Source organism: Bos indicus x Bos taurus, chromosome 11 (genome assembly GCF_003369695.1).
Source record: "Bos indicus x Bos taurus breed Angus x Brahman F1 hybrid chromosome 11, Bos_hybrid_MaternalHap_v2.0, whole genome shotgun sequence".
NCBI classification, from domain to species: domain Eukaryota; kingdom Metazoa; phylum Chordata; class Mammalia; order Artiodactyla; family Bovidae; genus Bos; species Bos indicus x Bos taurus.
Window position 1 is genome coordinate 100,078,896 of NC_040086.1, and position 20,507 is coordinate 100,099,402.

Below are 20,507 nucleotides of genomic sequence, written 5' to 3' on the forward strand. Positions count from 1 at the left end.
GCCATCTCTCTCCTCCTCCCTCCTCAGGGACTGCTATCCTGCAGTGTCGCCCCCTCCTTGAGAGCTGGGGGCTGGCGGGCTCCGGGGCAGCTAGAGGAGGCCAGAGAGACCTGCCCTTCCCTGCCAGGACGGGGTTGGGGGGCTTCTCTCCTTCGGGCCACCTGCCCCCCCCCCCCCCGCCCCCCGCCATGGGCTCCCTGGGGACACACAAGGCACAAATGTGCCAAACAGGCTGAGAAGGAAGGCGAAACCGCGGTGGCTCAGCGGTAAAGAAGCTGCCTGCCATGCAGGAGACCAGGTTCGATCCCTGGGTGGGGAAGATCCCCTGGAGGAGGGCATGGCAACCCGCTCCAGTATTCTTGCCTGGTGAATCCCATGGACAGAGGAGCCTGGCGGGCTACAGCCCACAGGGTTGCAAGGAGTCGGACAGGACTGAAGCGACTTAAGCACGCACCAAGGCAAAATAGAAATCCACTCCTTGGGATGAGGCCTGCCTCTCTTTGGGCCTACGCTTCCCCTATCCCCATCTGTAAAATGAGAGAACTGGACCAACCCCGCCTCGCTTTCAGCTCTAACGTCAAGCTTGGAAAGGGGATGCCGGGCCCTCCTCGCCACCCTTCGGTACCAGGAGGCCAAGACTGGGTTTTCTGCCCGGAAAGCATCTCCGAGCTGTGCGGGATGCCAGGAGGTTCCGCCCTGGGCTCTGTCCGGTTTCCCCACGCTCCGGGCCGTGGGCGCCCTCTAGTGTCGCCTTTCCCCACCTTGCAGTCATTTACTAGAATCCCGCCTAGGGCGTTTTGTAAAATTAATTATAATATTGATGAAAAGTATAAAATGTATAGAGTTTTCAAGAACCTGTGCTCTACTTCCAGAAAATGGTCACTTTAACTTTGTAAATATTTATCTTAAATGATATTTACGAACCTGTGATATATATTATTTGATTGTACATGTACAACTGTAAATACATTTGTACCTCTCTTGTATTCTAAAATAAAAATTACTTGGGACATTTACCACTTAGCATCTGAATGGGTCGACGCTTTTGTCTGCATGAAAGGGAAATGTGGAAAATACCTAGGAGTTGGAGAGCGGGCAGGAAGAGTTGTTTCACCTACTGGTTTTTAAAATAACCATCCTTGTCGCAGCTGGGCCATCAGCTCCCGGAAGAGAAGGCCACAGTATAAACCAGTCAAAGCTCACAAGGCGCTGGGCAGATTCCTCCTGGTTTCCAGATGACTCTCAAATATCAGTGTCTTGCTTTGTTACTGCCCCTGAATCTTTGCTGCTTTTTTTATTAATTTTCATGGACAGCTTGAAGGAATCCATGCAGCCTGTGCAGGTGGACCAAGATGGACCTCAAGTGCCCTCCCAACGCCTAGAATTTCAAAATGCTTTGGTGCCCATTTCCAGATCCTCCTTCAGGAAGAACAAAGGGCAGGGAGGCCATCAGTGTAGAGCCAGGCCCTGGCTCTCCTCTCCAGGACCTCCTGGCCAGGAGGAGGTGCACAAACTGGGAAGTGTGAGTTCACGCCTGTGCTCTGGCATGTAACAGCCGTGAGGCTATCACCCTTCCAACCTGCTGGCACCCATCAGGCCCGCCTCTCTGTGCATTCTAGCTGTGTACACACACACACACACCCCTGAAGATGCTGGAATTCACACTTGTACGTACAGGCCATTCCCATTTGGAGCTTCAGGTATTCCCAAAGACCCAGTACTTCGGGGGGCTGATCTTGCTTGAAGGTCCTGCAAGTTGTTCGCTTGCAGGTCTTTGGGGCCAGTCGGGGACATCACTCTTCGTACTCTTCCTCTTCATCCCGTTACAAATTTTGCTTCGCCTTTGATTCCTCGCGAGACGTTTTCCGATGCCTCTGGTGGCCCCTGGCCTTCCCCTCCTCTCACTGCAATGGCAGTGTCAGACTTCATAAAAGTCAGTGCGCCGGCCCTTGATCAAAAATCTAAATTGCTTTCTGTAGGTAATTTTACGAAATTCCAACCGGCAGATCTGAAGGGCAACGAGAGCTCCTGCTCCAGAACCCACCTGGTGGCAGCAGGCTGTAATTGCAGACTAAAGTGCTTGTGTTCGATAGTGTTGCTGGAGATAATACTGGAGATAACAGGATGAGCAGGGAGGCATTGGCTGCCGGAAGGACTGCACACAGGTTGGGGCTTCTCTGGTGGCTCAGCTGGTAAAGAATCCGCCTGCAATGTGGGAAACTTGGGTTCCATCCCTGTGTTGGGAAGATCCCTTGGAGAAGGGAAAGGCTACCCACTCCAGTATTCTGGCCTGGAGAATTCCATGGGCTATACAGTCCCAAAGAGTCATGTCCCAACCCAAAGAGTCATGTCCCAACCCAAAGAGTCGTGTCCCAAAGGGTCATGTCCCAACCCAAAGAGTTGGACACGACTGAGTGACTTTCACTCCTCGCTGGGAGGCTTGATACTCAAAGCTTAATCTCTTACTTTGTTCACTTTTCCAACAGGGGCCTCGGGCTCCTTTCCCAAGAGTGCACGTCCCCCTCCTCCCAACAAAGGCACACAAATACACCACCTCCCAGTCAGTCTGCAGATTCAATCTGAAGGGCTTGCTGCGTATCCTGTAGGCCTGCGGTATAGACCAGGTGATCAAAAGGTAAAAATAAATAATTAAGTCTTTTAGGATATTCAAAAATAAAATAAAAAATAAAAACAGGTCAGATTAAATTACTTCCTTGCTTAGAACACTTCTGGCAGCTTCCCTGTTCCCAAGAATAAAATCCAGATGCATCTTTGCCTGACTGTGCCCATCTGCGACCAAACCTGCTCCCTCTCCCAGTACACACGCTGCGGCCAGAGGTGCTGGCACCACAGATGTATGTGCTTTTGGCACTGTCTTGACCTTGTAGCCTTAATCTTGGAAAACTCACTTATTCATTCTTGTAGCTTTGGGAGGTTAGATTCCTTAGGACTTCTATGTACATGATTATGTTGTGTGTGAATAAGGCAGTTTTATTTCTTTTCCAATCAATATGACTTTCATGTCTTTTTTTATTGCATGGTTCAGGACCTTTGTGTATAGAGAGTTCTAGATAGAGGTCACTGCTCTGTGTTTGAAACTCTACTTGGCCATTCACTAGCTGGGTGACCTTGGACAAGTGAATTAATGTCTGTGTGTCTCAACTTCCTCAAATGAAAAATGTGGTGATACTTCGCTCCTAAGGAGATTGCGAGGACTAAGTGGGACAATGGATGTAAGTGAAATACATGACTTGGGATCTGGCACGTGGTAAGTGCTCAGTAAATGGAAGCCATTGTTAACACAAGGATGCCTTTGGTGGAGTAAAGGGTTGTGGCTTCTTCTACCACCCACCTCTCTGGGCATCCCCCAGGGGCATCCAAGGAAGCTGTCCATCACCCCATCTTCTGCCCTTTCCATTAGCCATTATCCTTGGAGCTCTTGCAATGGAGGAACAGATATTCTAAGCTCTCAGCTTCCTTCCCACTTTGGGGCTGGTCTGCTAGGCTGCATGGCCATGACGGGGTGGGACAGATTAAGGACAATGGCTTGTTAGCACCCATCCTGACTGCTTCCCATGGCATGGCTGCCTTGGGGGAGTCAAACTTCGTGCGTGTTGGCTCAGGGCTTCAAGGGTGGGTGTTGTGGAAGAACCAGGCTACCTGGTCTGTTCTGATTGGTCTTTGGAGTCCTGTAGAGGCACTTCTGACATGTGCTATCAAGGTGATGGACAGCTGCCTTAGTCACAAGTCTGCCAGATGTAAGACAAGGAGGCACAGACTGCCATTCTTAAAATTCGTGGACATGCTTAAGAGCTGCCATAGGCATCAAAACTGTTTCTAATATTTTGGGGAGAGGCAGTCCTCAAAACATGAGGTCCTTGGGTGGAAATCTTTGTGCACATCTCTGATTGCAAAACTTCTGGGGATCGGGGGGTGGGGGGAGGAATTCCCTGGCGGTCCAGTGGTTAGGACTCCATGCTTCCAAAGAGCTCAGGGCTAGAGGGTTCCTGCTGCCTCTGTTTTCACACTTTTCCTAATTTCCTTTTTGGTTACTTTCACTCAGAGTTCTCTGTGGCCCTCAACCCAACTCCTGAGTATCAACAGTTCCTTGCCTTCAAGGCTCATTCGAACACCATTGCTGTCAGGAGGTCTTTTCTGTCCTCCTCTCGACCCTCTGATCCCTGAGCTCCTGACCAAACACCCTGATGCCTGGGGTAGAAAGGCTCCAGAAATGCTTGCGGAATAAATTCATTCATTCCACAGATATTTGCTGAGTGCTGTTCTGAGAGTACCTGGGTTTGTTTTTCTATTTTTTCATCTTGTGACTGCTCTGCATGGCATGTGGGATCTAGTTCCCTAACCAGGGGAAAATTCAATGCCAAGAAATAAAACAGGATCCAGTGACAGAAACAGGATTAGTCTAGATAAGGTGGTCAGGAAGGCTTCTCTGAGGAGGTGATATATGAGCTGGAATCTAAGTGAGGAGGAGATACACGAAGACCTGGGAGGAAGAGCATTCCACGCAGACAGCGCCAAAACACACACGTCCTTGGTGTTAACACCTCTGGCTGCCGCGTATGTACTGGGAGAGGGAGCAGGTTCAGTCACAGATGGGCAGAGTCAGGCAAAGATGAATCTGCATTTTATTCTTGGGAAAGGGAAGCTGCCAGAAGTGTTCTAAGCAAGGAAGTGATTTAGTCTGATCTGTTTTTATTTCTTATTTTATTTTTGAATATCCTAAAAGACTTAATTATTTATTTTTACCCTTTTCCATTATGGTTTATTCAAAAAAGTGAAGGTTAGTCGCTCAGTTGTGTCGGACTCTTTGTGACCCCATGGACTGTAGCCCACCAGGCTCCTCTGTCCATGGGATTCTCCAGGCAAGAATACTGGAGTGGGTTGCCATTTCCTTCTCCAGGGGATCTTCCCAACCCAGGGATTGAACCCAGGTCTCCTGCATCGTAGGAAGATTCTTTTACCATTTGAGCTACCAGTGAGGCCCTGGTAAGGTTTTTTACATGATATTATATATAGTTCCCTGTGCTATACAGGAGAACTGGTTTTTTTTTTTTTTTTGCTTTATGTGTCTTGCTCATTTTGTTTGTTTCATTTTTAGTTACATGCTTTACTGAAGTATAGTTGGTTTATTATGTTGTGTTAATTTCTGCTGTACAGCAAAGTGATTCAGTTTTATGTGCTCAGTTGCAGAGTCGTGTCCAACTCTTTGCAACCCCATGGACTGTAGCCCACCAGGCTCCTCTGTCCGTGGAATTTTTCAGGCAAGAAAAATTGGAGTGGATTATCATTTCCTATTCCAGGGGATCTTCCTGACCCATGGATTGAAACTGTGTCTCCTGTGTCTCCTGCGTTGGCAGGCAGGTTGTTTACCACTGTGCCACCTGGTAGGCCCCATTCAGTTCATATATATATGAACATGTACCATTTTATACATATATGTATATGTATGCATTCTTTTAAAATTTAATTAACTAATTATTTAGTCACATTGCCATAAAATAATTTTCTCTTTCTTCTTTTCTTTACTTTTGTATACATTCTTTTTTAAAAATATTCTTTTCCATTTTGGTTCATCGGGCTTTCCTGGTGGCTCAGCTGGTAAAGAATGTGCCTTCAATGTGGGAGACCTGGGTTCAATCCCTGGGTTGGGAATATTCCCTGAAGAAGGGAATGGCTACCCACTCCAGTATTCTGGCCTGGAGAATTCCATGGACTGTATAGTCCATGGGCTCGCAAAGAGTCGGACACGACTGGGTTACTTTCACTTTATGGTTTATCACAGGATACTGAATATAGCTCCCTGTGCTATATAGTAGGACCTTGTCGTTTATCCATATATAATAGTTTGCGTCTGTTAATCCCCAACTCTCAATCCATCCCTCCCCTGCTCGCCTGGCAATCACAAGTCTGCTCTCCCGGTCTGCGGGTCTGTTTCTGCTTTGTGGATAAATCCAGCTACCTCTGGCTGCTGTACAGAAATTGGGTGTAGGCATGGTAAAGGTAGAATTAGGGAACTGAGTGAGGTGGTGATGCCATTGGCTTGGGGTGATGGCCCTGGTGCTGCACAGATGGGGCGGTAGATGGATATGGGAGGAAATGGTGAATGTTAGACCTGTTCAGCAATTAATATCACTTTGGAAGTTCAGACACCTACTCACAGACTTCTGGACCCCTCTTACAAAACCCCAGTGCTTAAATCTGGGCTCAAGAATCAGTATTTCTAAAAAGCCTCTTGGGGATGTGATGCAAAGTCGTCCACCAAGGATCATAATGCCTACCTCCAAGATGAGCTGACTTGGAGGAATGTAAAACACGATGTTTTATTGTTTTTGTTTTGGCTGCGCCAACCAGCTTATGGACTCTTAGGTCCCCGACGAGGGATCAAACCTGGGACCCTGGCAGTGGAAGCACAGGGTCCTAACTACTTGACCACCAGGGAATTCCCATAACATAACGTTTGCTCAATGCAAAGCACCAGACGCTCAGGATGTGCAAGCTCTAGGGTGAAGCAGGTGCAGTCAGGAGGAACATGGTCCTGCCACCAACTGCTGTGTGAATTCCAGTCCTTTTCGGGGCCTCAGTTTCCTCCTCTTTAAAAAGGGACCTGCAGTGGACTAAATGAAATCTTAACCCCAAGGTGATGGTAGTAGGAGGTGCGGGCCTTTGGGAAGTGATTAGGTCATGAAGGTGGAGCCTTCCTGAATGGGATTGTGTGCATTATAAAAGAGACCCCAGAGAGCTCCCTGGCCCCTTCCACCATGCAGGGGTCACAGGTACCCCCTATCCGAACCAGACACTGAATCTGCCACTATACTAAGACAGATCCACAATCCCAATATTGTGAAAGGCTCCATAAGCATAGTGCCGTGAGAACGGGAGGGGTTATGGTTATGTCCATCCTTCCTTGAAACTGGATAGTGTCAAGACTATAACCCAGCATACATCTATAACCTAAGACTAGAACTTGGTCTAGGAGCGTTCCCAGGCCTGGCAGCCTGACTGAGCTATACTGCTTCAAAGGACACCACCGCCCTCTTCTGGTCGAGAGCAGACTCAACAGACGCACCCTTTCTCATACTTTTCTTGACTCTAGCCCCTTCTCCTCTGTCCGCTGTCTTATGAGATGGTTGGATGGCATCACCGACTCAGTGGACATGAGGTTGAGTAAACTCCAGGAGTTAGTGATGGACAGGGAGGCTTGGCGTGCTGAAGTCCATGGGGTCGCAAAGAGTCGGACATGACTGAGTGACTGAACTGAACTGAAGTGAGCCCCTTCTCCAGGCAAGGAGGAGGGCAAGTGTCTGGCTGTCTGCTTACCGATTACCTGTGAGCAATTAGAATCTATATCACTGACTACCTTATAGGGTTGGCTTTCTAGACAAATGTAGCCACGCTTAGGTGAAAGAAATGCTATCCTTTTGAAGATTTACCAGGCTATTGGTCTGATGGATCTTCAGGAGAAAACAGACTTAATTTACTGGTCTCAGTGAGTGGTGCTGATGCAAGTTATTTCATTTCATCCTGTTTAGAATCCCTGTGCTGGGCTGTGCTGTGCTAAGTCACTTTAGTCTTGCCCAGCTCTTTTCGACTCCACAGACTGCAGCCCACCAGACTCCTCTGTCCATGGGATTCTCCAGGCAAGAATACTGAAGTGGGTTGCCATGCCCTCCTCCAGGGCATCTTTCCGACCCAGGGATTGAACTCGTGTCTCTTATGTCTCCTGCATTGGCAGGCGGGTTCTTTACCACTAGAGCTACCTGGGACGCCTGCATGAAGAATTATCACCTCCAATTCCCTGAGGTTAAAACTAAGTCTGTTGTGAATGCTATAAAGCATGCAGGGCAAGGGTGAGGGAGAGGGTAGGACCTGGAGAGAGGGACAAGCGAAATACTCCTGACGCCTAGATAAAACCACATATCCTTCCATCTGTTCATCACTAAACCCTTAGGACAGCTCCTGGCTCATTTCTCTGTGTGAGTAAATATAGGCGAAAATCTTTGTATTGTGTCCATTTGTCCTCCCTGTCAAAATACACCCGCTTGGCAGGATTCAAATGTGTTCTTAGACGGTTTCCTGCTTTTTCCAAAAGAAATACCAGGGAAATCAGCTCACTTAAGAAAGAATGGAAGCAGCACCTACAGCACTGTTTGGGGGTGTAGGTGATGGTTGGTGCTGAACCAGCACTCAAGGGCTACTAGTAACAGTACGAAAAGAGGCTCTTTCCTCTGTCCAAAGAGTGTTTTTTTCTCTTGATCCTCCTGGTCAATCGCATACCAAAAAAAAAAAAAAGAGAGAGATTTCAGCAGCTTTGAATTGGAAGGAAACTCAGAGGCCCATTTCACAATTATTTCTAACCTGGAAAACAGTAAGTGGGATGAGCACAAGAGTTTTGCTGAAAAGTCAAATGCTGTGCAACCTGAGATTTTATTATTTGACAAGAGCAGCCTTGCCAATAGTAAAAATGGCAACTTGACTCCTTCCTTCCCTTCGTGTTAACCTAATGGTTGCCAATAGCCAACATGGAGGCCAGGCTGTGAGTTCCCATTGGCGGCTGTTCTGAGGCCCCGCCCCTACGAGCGACGGCTGGGAATTGCGGAGACGGAAAGCGTGACTCCGAGTGGGGCTGCGCCTGCGCGAGTTATTGGCGCCAAGATGGCGTTGGAGATGAGGCTTCCCGTCGCTCGGAAGCCCCTTAGCGAGAGCCTGGGCCGCGAGAGTAAAAAGCACCTAGTGGTGCCAGGGGACACGATCACCACGGACACAGGCTTCATGCGGTACGTGGGGTTGTGGGGGACTCTGGGCAGCAAGGGGCAGCTGCATTGCTCTCTCTCCACGTGAAACCTGGGCCTGTGTTCTGCATCTAAGTGCCCGCGGTACCCGCCGCGCATCTGCGGAGCATCTCAGTTGCCTTGTTTTCGAGACTTCGGACTTCCTACTCCCTGCATCTTGTATGTCCCCGTCTGCAGCTGCCTCAGCGGCCCCGAAACCTTCCTGTGTCCCAGGCCCCGATTCTGAGCCTTCCTCGTTGAACCTGGAGCTGGGGCCTCTTCACAGGTTTCGGCGTAAGGGATAGTGGGCGTTTTTGACTTCGTCCACTTAGCCCTCGGCATTCCATCTCCTAGTCAGGGGCACGGTTTTGGAACGAGTCTTTGGGCTTAAACAAAGAAAGTGAAGTCGCTCAGTCGTGTTCGACTCTTTGCGACCCCTTGGACTGTAGCCTACCAGGCTTCTCCGTCGATGGGATTTTCCAGGCAAGAATACTGGAGTGGGTTGCCATTTTGGGCTTAGGGGGCATGCAAATATATTACGTTACATGCACCAGAATAGATAACTTTGAGTCTGAGGGCAGGCTCCAACTTAAGGGCAGCTGGGGTTCCAGCCCTGCTGCCATCACAATATTAGCTGTATCACCTCTCCGAGGTCACTTTCCTCGTCTGTAAAATAATGATAATAACTATTCCAGAGAGTGGTGAGGATTCCATTAAAGTGAAAGTGTGGAAGAGTTAGTCCCTCAGTCATGTCCGACGCTTTGCCACTCGGTGGACTGTAGCCCGATAGGTTCCTCTGTCCATCGAATTCTCCAGGCAAGAATACTGCAGTGGGTTGCATTCCCTTCTCCAGGGGATCTTCACCACCCAGGGATCCAACCCAGGTCTCTTGCATTGCAGGCAGGTTCTTTACTGTCTGAGCCACCAGGGAAGGATTACATGAGGGATAATGATTATGGAAAAAAGTAAAGACTCACCGTTCTATCACCATCACAGGGGTCAGCACTGCTGATAAGCCAGCCTCCACCCTCCCCCCATGTGCATATGAGAGAGGTACAGCATTTATTCCATTGCCCTTTAACCTCTTAGTTTGGCATTATTGGTTCCCAGGAAATCTTAAGATTCAGTCCTTTATTCATGCAGTCAATAAATATTATTTGTGGTTGGGGTATAAATTGAACAAAGAGGAAATCTCTGTCCCGGTGGACTTTATGTTCTGAGAGAGACAGAAGAGAAATAAGCACAACAAACAAGTTATTCAGAATATTTGCTGGTAAATTCAGTAGAAAAAAATTAAGAAGTCAAGCAGGGTAAGTGGAGCATAAGTTGGAAATATGGTGTGGGTGGCAGCCACAGGGCGGGTGACTATTACAAATGGGAAAGTCGAGGAAAGCCTGGTGGAAAAAGTGCCATTTGAGTCGACTTGAGTACAGTGAAGGAGATGGCCACATAGGACTCTAAAGAAGGAGTGTTTAGGCAGAGGTGGCAGCCAGCACAAAAGCCTGTCTTTGAGGCAGGAGGAATCAGGTTTGAGGAACACATTGTTCTGGCTGCGAGAGGTCACCTCAAGCATTACCCTGGTATCCTTTGTATCTTCCTGTTGCAACAGGGGCCATGGAACCTATATGGGGGAAGAGAAGCTCATTGCATCTGTGGCTGGCTCCGTGGAGAGAGTAAACAAGTTGATCTGTGTAAAAGCTTTGAAAACCAGGTGAGAGCAAAAGGTGTGTATTTTGTGGCATCTGAGTTGCACAGCCAGGTCTTTTCAGCCATGACACACCCCCTACCCACAGCCCTCCCTGCCCTGTCGTGCTGTAGGTCTGGGATTTCGGGAACATGACTGGAGGAAGGGTAGAGATGACTAGGTAAGGGCAGGCTTCAAAGGTTTCCCTACGATATCTGACCTCTTCAAACTTGGGTTCCCTCTTCTGCAAAATGAGATCTTGCCTGACCTCCTGGGTAGGATCTTCCTTGGTATTCACTGAAATAGTGTGTATAAAGTACACAGAGAGCCGCCTGCCTTGAGGGCTCAATAAAGGTTAGCCCCAGAACATAAGCCAGTGGGGTTGGAACAGAGTGAGCAGGCGAGTAGTAGGAGCAGATGCAGAGAGGTGAGGTAGGCAGTCTGCATGCCTTGAAGCCACGATGAATGTTTCTGACTTCCACTTTGTGCAGTCTAGGAAGGCCCTGGAGCAGGTGGAGCAGAAGAAGGACATGATCTGATTTCTGTTTTAATGAAATCACTCTGGCTGCTGTTGGGGGGTGGGGACAGATTCCTGCTCTGTTTTCATCATCTCAGTTGATGGTGGCTTGGACTAAGGTGATAGCCATAGAAGTGGGGAATAGTGATTAATTCTGCGTGTATTTTGTGTTCTGAGTGTATTTATCGTGAAAAGCTGTAGGATTTTGTATGTGGGCTTTTCTACATGTAGGACTGTGTCTGTGAGAAGAGATAGTTTTACTTCTTCCTTTGGGATGCTTTTTATTTTCTGCCTACATTGGTAAGATAGAGGTTCTAGAATCTGCTGCTGGACTTGTCCTGGAGCAGGAGAGGGAGGGGAGGCGGGAAATACACAGGGTTCCTCCAGAGACTCCAAGGACTGTGGCTTGAGCAACTAGAGGGGTGGAATTGCTATTTCCTGGGCTGGTGACAATTGGGAGAGGATCCATTTGCTATAGTGGAATTGAAGGGGCTGCTAGAAAGCTTTGTTTGAGGTTTGTAACTTATGCAGATTCCTGTTAGTCACGTAAGTGAAGGTGCTGGGTAGCCAGTGGTTGACTAAAGCTAGAGCCTGAATTCAGGGGAATGGTGGACTCATCCTTGGTATTTGAAGCCATCGAGCTGGGTAAGCTCACCAAGTGAGTGAGTGTGGGCTGGAAAGAGAAGAGGCCCAAGGACTTAGTCTTCAGTGTGGAGGCTCTAATTCATCATTAGAGTTGGGAGGAGGAATTAGGAAAGGGGTCCGAGACATGCAGCCAGTGGGTGGGGGAGACATGAGTAGACCGGTTTGGGTGGTGCCTGTCTCACTTTCCTTTCTCCTTTTCTGGCTGATGCGGAATTTGTCTGTGTTCCAGAGCCCACCAGAAAATATCCCACGCGTATCCATTTTTCATGCAATTAACAAAATAAGGGGTTTCAGATTTAATGCACTCCTTGCAATAAATGGTGTGAGAATAGTTGATGGAGACTTTATATGCATAGGAACGTTGGAAGTTGTCAGTTCCTGAAACTAAGTTCGAACAGAATGTGAATTTACCAAATGTGGTGCCTGATCCAGGCCTGCGTGCTCTTTAACTGAAATCTCAAATGATGCTTGGTCTTGTCATGGAGTCTTTTCACTGATGGAGGACCTTCTGCTTTTTCTTTCAGATATAATGGTGAAGTGGGAGACATTGTAGTGGGGAGAATCACAGAGGTAAAGTCTTAGCAGATTGGTTTTCACAAAGTAAAAGTGAGCTGGTGATCTAATGAATGAGATAGTCATCCTATTACACGCAATTACACGAAAGAAGGATTCATTGTGTTTGGCTCTTACGTTACCTTTGATGAAAACAGTTTGTTTGTAAACAGTTTGATGTAAATGGTTTGTTTCTAAACAGTTGGATGTAAGTGGTTTGTCCCATCGGGGGTTATTGTTCATTTACAGTGTGAGCTCTGGCCTTGGAGTATGTGTCCAGGTGTGGGGTTCCTTTGTTTTGTAGGTTCAACAGAAGAGGTGGAAGGTGGAGACCAACTCCAGGCTGGATTCAGTCTTGCTTCTCTCATCCATGAACCTTCCCGGAGGAGAGCTGGTAAGGATCTCCAGCTAGGACTGTGTATAGCTTGCTGGTGAGAGTGCTGGGTCCCTTGCGCCACCAGAGGACTTTGCTTTATACTGAGGCTGTCACTTGTACTCCTGTTCGTCTGCTGTGAATTTTGCTGTCTGGGTGTACACGTAGGCTTTTCACTTGGCCCAGGCCTCCCAACTCAGGCAGCAGTTGGTGTGTGGTAGAATCTGGGATGTCTGTGGGGAGATCCCAAAGGAGAGTTGAGAGAAGCTCTCTCAGATGCTTGGTGCTAATAATTTTCCTTTTCTGGGTGTGTCAGTTTTGCTCAGTGAAGGTCTTGCTTGAAAAACTGTGTTTACAAATCAGCTTTATGTGAATCGAATGACATTGGGTTATTCCAGACAACCATAGTACCTAAGCTGCTTGCTTTTGTAAAATGTTGTGATTCAGCCTTATCTTCAGGCCAGCATCTATTTACTGAGAGGCTCATGGTGCTTAGCTGTCTGGAGAATGCCAAGATCCAGGAGGCGTGATTCAGTTCCTGAAAGAGCTTAGACGAGCAGGGACTATGAGATAACTGGTCTAAATACCCGGCAGTCCAAGAGTAAACAAGTGTGTGATTGTACAAAAGGCGTGATTAAATTCCCCGCGAGAAGCTTATAGGAAAAATGAATGTTGAAGTTGATTCTATCCTTGAAGGATGGCTAGAATTTTAACAATGAATTCAGGAATCTGAGATAAACGGAAATGTGTGAGCAAAGATATAGTTAAGCTGGAGGTAGCCGGTCATACTGGAGCGTGGTGGGCCACCACGGCAAGTAGGTAGGCTCGATTGGGGTTTGGCAAATCACGTAAGGAGTCTGAATATTATTCAAAGAAGAGGAGCCACGGGAAGGTCTGTAAGACAGAAAGTAGTGGTCATGGCTTTGTCTTCTTTGAGTGGCACGGGTTACCTACCCTGGTGTGTGTACACCGTGGCTGCCTTCGGAGGTCTTGGGAGAAAGTGAAAGAAAAAGAAGAGGTGGAGCAAGATCTTGGTTTAGGGTCGGACTCCCTAACGTGGCCTTCTCCTTGTGTGTTTCAGAGGCGAAGATCTGCAGAAGATGAGTTGGCCATGAGAGGTTTCTTACAGGAAGGGGACCTTATCAGTGTATCCTTCACCTTGCATTCCAGCATCTTTATGTTTGCTGTGGAGCTGGGGAATGGGGCTTGGATTGTCGGTCTCTCACAGGAGAAACTTGTCATCTTGGCCTCGACCAAGAGCCAAGGCTTCTGCTGCAGCCTGTCTCTTTCTTTTCTTTTTACATTAAAAAATATACATTAAAAAAAAAATTGAAGTATAGTTTTGGGGGCTTCCCATATGGTGCTAGTGGTAAAGAACTTACCTGCTAATGTAGGAGACATAAGAGACGAGGATTCAATTCAGTCCTTGGGTTGGGAAGGTCCCCTGGAGAAGGCAATGAATATCCACTCCAGTATTCTTGCCTGGAGAATCTTATGGACAGAAGATCCTGACAGGCTACAGTCCAGGGGGTTGCGAAGAGTCAGACATAACTGAAGCGACTGAGCATGCATGCTCACAATTAGCTTTATGTGTATAGCAGAGTGAATCAGTTATATACACACATGTATGAGTATATGTATATTCTTTTTCACATTGTTTTCCTATATATATTATTATAAAATATTGAGTAGAGTTACTGTGCTAGACAGTAGGTTCTTGTTTCTCTGTTTATGCATAGCAGTGTGTATATGTTATTCCGAGATTCCTCATTTATCCCTCCCCACCCCATCTCCTCAGCCCAGGCTACGCTCCAGCTCTTCTTCAGACCTGCTGCTGCTCAGTCGGGTTTTTGGGTCTTGTAACTTACGGTGGCTCATGCTTGAAGCCAGCTCCAAGTTTCCTGGTGATGTTAACTTTCATCCCAGGAAGGAGAAAAGGTGGCGTTCATGTCAGGATATTCACGACAGCCAAGGGGGAGAGATTAGGTCACAGCAGTGTGACCTCCGAGTCCACCTACAGCTGTAGGCGGGACTGGTGGACACAGATGCGAGGGTGGAGGGAGAACCAGGGACACAGGTGATAAGAAAGTGTTTGTTCCTTCATCATCGACCAGGCTGAGGTCCAGGCAGTGTTCTCTGATGGAGCCGTCTCTCTGCACACGAGGAGTCTCAAATACGGAAAAGTAAGTTGGTCTTTGGGTGTTCTCTCTGGATGAGTGAGACTTCAAATCCATTTCCCGGTCTCCAGCTGTCTCTGGCATTCTGGCCTAAAGCACCTGGAAGTTAAGCACTGACAGGCTGGCATTGCGCGTGCTGACTCACACGGTTGTGGGCTGGTAGCATAGTAAAGCATGACGACACTCACCCTTTTTTTGCGGAGGAGATTGTTCTGGCAAAAGAGCCCCTATGACCCTGGGTCCTGGCCCCGCGGCTGTCTCTGCTCTCTCCCAAGGGGTGCGGTGGCTTTGCATGGCCTCAGCGCTGAGTTGCAGCCAAGGGAGCTCATGGACTGATGAAACACGATGGCCCCCGGCCCTTGGACAAACGTCTGGTCAAGAAAATGGATATTATTGTTAGGAAAGATGGGTTTGTCACTTGAGCCTCTAAAGGAAATTTTGTTGCTTTTCTTGCTATAAGGTGACAGACATTATTGAGGCTATTTATTTTTTTAATGACAGCATGTTTTCCCAAACAAATGATGACTCATTAGTCTTGGCTTTGTCTGGGTGAACTTTCTCATTCCTGAGTGGAAAAGAAACCTCCCTGTCAGTGGAGTGGCTGCAGCCGCCACACCCGAACCCTTGAATCAGGAGGGGAGACAGGCGCACTGCCTGTGCTGATCTTTGTGGGCCTGGGGCCTGTAGCAGACGCGCCTTCTGCAGGATGTGGGCCTTGAGCTCACCTGCCAGGACCGGGGATGTATTTGTGCCCAGCCCTCAGCCAGTCCCCTTCTCCAGTGGCATATCTCGTGGGCAGGACAGGCGGTTGGGGTCAAGGTGGAACAGAGCAGTGCTCCTTGGCCCTCAAGAGGCTCAAGCCCACATCCTCATTGGCTCCACCCTCTCTCAGCCGTCACACCAGCCCTGGATCAGAACATGATGACGCTCGCAAAGGAGAATAAATGGTGGAGAAGAGAGTGAAAGTCACCTTCTGTTGGGATGTGTAAATGACACATGTCTCTGGAAAGTCTCTTTATTTTGCATGTGCGTGTCATGGCAGTTGTCACCAGCAAGGAGCCCGATTCCAGCCTCCCTAGGACACAGTCTGTACTCTGCTTTATAGTCGCCTCATTGGGGATCCTACAGTGACTTAATGTACGATATATATATTTTTTTAGCTAGGTCAGGGCGTTTTGGTTCAGGTCTCCCCCTCCCTGGTGAAACGGCAGAAGACCCACTTCCATGACCTGCCGTGCGGCGCCTCAGTGATCCTGGGCAACAACGGCTTCATCTGGGTCTACCCAACCCCCGAGCACAAAGAAGACGATGCAGGGGGCTTCATCGCAAACCTGGAGGTGAGCACACTCCGCCCGCCGTTGCCCTTTTGGGATGGAGAGGCACTGAATGGGTACTGTGCTTCAGCGGCAGGGGCGGGCACTCTCTGTTTCTCCCTGCTGTGTGGTGGTAGTTAGAGCTGGTTTGCATTTCCACTGAAGTCTGCTCAAAACATCGTGCTGCCCTCTCTTGTTCTGGAGAGATGAAATCAGCGACTTTGATCTCTGTTGGCCCAGATGGCAGTTGCAGGGTAACAGCCAAAAAGCCACTGGAGGTGCCATCCTTTTTCATCTTCCTTGGAGTCAGCAGTTTGCTTGGTTTGGAGTCCCAGCGTGATCCCGCCTCAGCTGTAAGTGGGTCCTGTGATCTGCTGTAACCGTTCACTCGTTCTGGTCTTGATTCTGTTTGCCTCCCCTGGTAGCCGGTCTCCCTTGCTGATCGAGAGGTGATCTCCCGGCTCCGGAACTGCATCGTCTCACTGGCAACTCAGAGGATGATGCTCTATGACACCAGCATCCTGTACTGCTATGAAGCATCCCTTCCACATCAGGTATGCCACCCAGGGCTCCCCTTCTTGCTGATCTGTGAGCAGGCGTGGCGTGTCATCCGCTCCATGTCCCCGCCACGTACCTTCACCATGCCCATCAATGTGAACTCACCTGGTGGACACCCTTGTTGACTGGTAGAGCTTTACCCGAGATGCTAGTAATATTCTCATTGTCTGATGTCCATGTGAGGGTTTGCGGGCAGTTGGCGGTGCCAGGTGGGGCTGGTTTATGACAGCGACCCCCTGGACTTCATCTTGGCCATCCCAGTTTTAGCTCCCTTTCTAGTGAATGCTGGAGTAATAGCTTTGTTGTTCTTGTTAGCTATATCCCAGAGAACTTTGCTGATTTATTAAGCTAGTACTAGCAGATCCTTTCTTGCAATAGGTAGCCTCTGATAAACGAAAGAACAGAAGGCTCGTGTTAGCCAGGCTTGGTTTCTACATTTGGGTTGGCTTGATGGTGTGCTTACTGGTTGAACAAATTACCTTTTGTCCTTTCTTTTTCAGATCAAAGACATCTTAAAGCCAGAAATAATGGAGGAAATTGTGATGGAAACACGCCAGAGGCTTTTGGAACAGGAGGGGTAAGAAGAAGCACCTGAAGGCCAGGACTGTGTGGACCCGAGCAGAGCAGTCCTTGGAGGTGGAGAATCTGACTGGCAGTCCCTGCGTGCAGCTCAGTGAAGAACCGGGAAATTAATCACTGGACCTACATCGGGCTGCCTCTGCCTTGAAGACCTGCTTTCTCCTGTTTTAATGGAAAGCGAGGGGGCAGGTGATTACTGCTGCCACCCCTTGAGTTGCCCACAGACTTCGGGTGCTACAGGTAGTTTCAGGCCCTTAAAAGCATTCCGAGTTCCAGCCGAATACACTCCTATCCTGGAATCATACGGGGAATCTTTCGTCTTGTAGTCACCGACAACTCACCAGGCACAGTGCCCCATGAAACTGCCCCTATGTAAAACATAGCCTCCCTGATCCCCCCAGTTTGATCTCCCCAGTTGTCTGTCTTGGCCTCCATTCCCACCTCCTCTGCAGCGCGAGAATGACACTGAAGAGTGTAGCTTGGTAAAATGAACCCAAGAGTCAGTGGAAGAACACAGCGACCAAGCAGCCTTTTGCTTGGTTGGAATCTCATTTCCTGTTACATGTTCCTCCTAGTGACAGATGTAAGTACATCCCCGCCAGGTTGCCTTAATCTGTTCTGCCTTTGAGGATGATCTATAAGAAGCTGAATAATTGAGGAGAGAGAGAATGAATGTTTTGGGTGCTCTGATGAACATGAAAACAAAGTAAAAAGGTGGAGATGGAAAAAGAAAAGGTTTTCCTCCTATAACTGAAGCAGCAATGCATTTACTTTTGAATAATTCAGGGTTGAAAGATGAAAACAAGATATTGAAGTTCTGTCTCACTGAGAATGGCTAGAATTCCTATGCATTCTTTTTCAAATGACTTTCTAAACATGGTGCCCTGATTTGGGTTTGGGGTAAACAGTTCTTTTAAAGTCAGTATATGAGAGTGCTATTTGGTGAGCTGTTTTTTTTTTTTTTTTTTCTAATTTATATATGTGGTATCACTGTTTCTGTTCTTGTATTCTGTGTAATACTTGGGAGTTAAGTACAGGTGAAGGATGACTTAGGAGATTGAAATTCTTCTGACAGAGGACCTTAAATTTAAACCTAGAATACCTAATAAAATTTAAACCTAGGACAGTTTCAGTAGTAATGTGGAGCATATGGCGGTTTTGAAACATAACTCAGCTCTTTTTTGTTAAATTGTACGTCTTCATAATATTATTCAGTCTGTCACCTGTTTTGAAGAGTGCAATCAGCTGAGTTGGACAGGGGACGTTGCAGCTGTAGGTTTGCTCCCTGTTTTTGAGATCATGTTCTAGGTTGTATGTCCCTGTGGAGAAGGGAATGGGGAAGGATGGGAGCCTGCATGCCTGCTTTGGGTTGGTTTTGATCAGAGCCATAAGTGGGTTCGTTGAATGTTTGCCCTTCTCACTTGGTCTCCCAAGCTGCCAGCCCATACTGTTCACTCAGTATTTCCTGAATAGTGATTACCTAAGTCTCAAAACACCTTTTTGGTGAGTATCTACTTTTTTTTGTGGTCCACTAGAGGGTGCCCTTGTTAAGCGTAATTTCAGTAGGTATTTTAAAAAAAAATAAAGCTGAAGTTTTTACACTGGTTCTGAATTCCTCTAGCAATGTGTAGGTTGCTTTGCTTTATAAGCGTGAGCACAAAATTAGGCTGAACTGCATCACTCTTAATGATGAGCTTAAAGGGATTTATTCAAATTTGGCAACATTTATTTACTTCTGACTGTCAGGCATTTTCTGGGCTCTGGATTCTAGCTTTAAGTCCTTAAGAGTATCATTCTATAGTGTTACACAGTGCATCTCTGGAAAAAAATATAGTCTAGCTTGGGGGTTCACCTAAAACTAGAAAATGGCAGTTAGTAAATGGCAAGTAGGATAAACCTTTAAATCAAGTGCTGCTGGCCTCTAAAGCACAGTTAGTCTCAGTATTTATGGGAAATAAAATCCCATTTGATTCTCATGGTAACCTGTAAAGTTTGATATGACCCTCGTTTATAAATGAAAGCCATTCAGATAATTAAAGTGACTTCATTAAAGCTCATTAGCTACTATGGATCGGTAGGCTTAAGCTCTCGGGATGGATCATGAAGCAACCCTCGAGAGAAGGGGTTGGACTGACACTGAAAGGATATGGGGCCCAGCATGGAGACTACACTTTGGATTGTTACTCATTCTGTACACTGCCTGTCCCTCCCATGTCTGCTGTGGGAGACGGATGAGTCCCTCCACCCCCACGCCTCATTTGTACCCCAGCACCTAGGACGATGCTTGGCACACGGGCTGAATGCTTGTGAGTGAATTATTAGTTCAAGAAGTGTGGGTTAGAGTTCTGATTTGATTGGTCAATTTTAAGCTAGAGAGTGAAGAATGAAGATGTGTAGGAAATGATGAAAGGGTGAAGAGGAATAAAAAGTGAAATCTTCAAAGAGAAAGGATGATGGTAAGGATAAGGTGATGGGTAAATTAAGGGAACAGGGTGTTGACACTTGAAGACTGATTTATAAGCCAGGATGATGTTCATCAGCCAGACTACTCAGTGATAGAGCAAAGCTAACCTAGTTAACATCTAAATATAAATTCTGCTTCTGAAGTTGCTTCACATTCAGTACCTCCAAGGAACTCTATTTTTACAAGCCAGTATCTATAAAATCACCATTTCCCAATCCAGCAGAAATATTTCTAAAATACACAACTGAACATAGAACACCTATAATGCAACTGGTTTTCCCCTACTATCAGTAGCAACTTCTAAAATATCAACTAACTTTAGATCAACAGTTACTTGATATTGAATGATACAACAGAAAATTCAAGGCTTTGGAGTAGTATCAGTCTGGGCTCAAATTGTCACATGACTAGGCCAGTGACCTTCAGTAACTCACATCTTACTTGGTTTTCTCATCTGTATACAGGGGATAACATTACTTGTGTTACTGGGCTACAATACAGTAAGGACTAAATGAGAATATGGTTTATGAAGAGCGGAAGACCACAGTGTAGATTAGCTGTGATGAGTATATTCCCTTAGAGATGGGTATATCCTGGCAGGTGCATTGCTCTGGGGAGACGTGGAGAGTGAAGAAGGGGACCAGGAGGGTACATTTTAGTTGCATAAAAATGGGTTATGGCATGTGTGGATCTGGTTGCATGGGTCATTAGCTAGTTCTGTAAACTCAACAGTTTCGGCTAACATGTTTTCATGTGACTATGCGTACACCCCTGAAATTAGATCGTGTAATCTTTTTCTACTGTTTACCCCGCCCCCCTCCCCAGTTTTATTGAGAAAAAGTTGACAGACATCACTGGA

At 47.3% G+C, this 20,507-nt stretch overlaps 1 protein-coding gene across 2 annotated transcripts; it reads left to right on the plus strand.

Moving 5' to 3' along the window:
* Positions 1–8,639: 8,639 nt before the first annotated feature.
* On the plus strand, positions 8,640–18,804 carry EXOSC2 (exosome component 2). 2 transcript variants are annotated; one of them, XM_027556586.1, is made up of 10 exons: positions 8,719–8,792; positions 9,783–9,839; positions 10,396–10,497; positions 12,157–12,202; positions 12,489–12,578; positions 13,639–13,704; positions 14,672–14,740; positions 15,895–16,071; positions 16,473–16,601; positions 17,106–18,804. In XM_027556586.1, exons 3-10 carry the CDS (start codon positions 10,412–10,414, stop codon positions 17,184–17,186), a joined length of 744 nt encoding a protein of 247 aa, XP_027412387.1. In that variant the 5' UTR covers positions 8,719–8,792; positions 9,783–9,839; positions 10,396–10,411; the 3' UTR covers positions 17,187–18,804. The 2 variants fall into 2 exon arrangements, with proteins under 2 accessions (XP_027412386.1, XP_027412387.1); XM_027556585.1 differs by lacking the exon at positions 9,783–9,839 and having other exon boundaries at positions 8,640–8,792.
* The last annotated feature ends 1,703 nt before the right edge of the window (positions 18,805–20,507 follow it).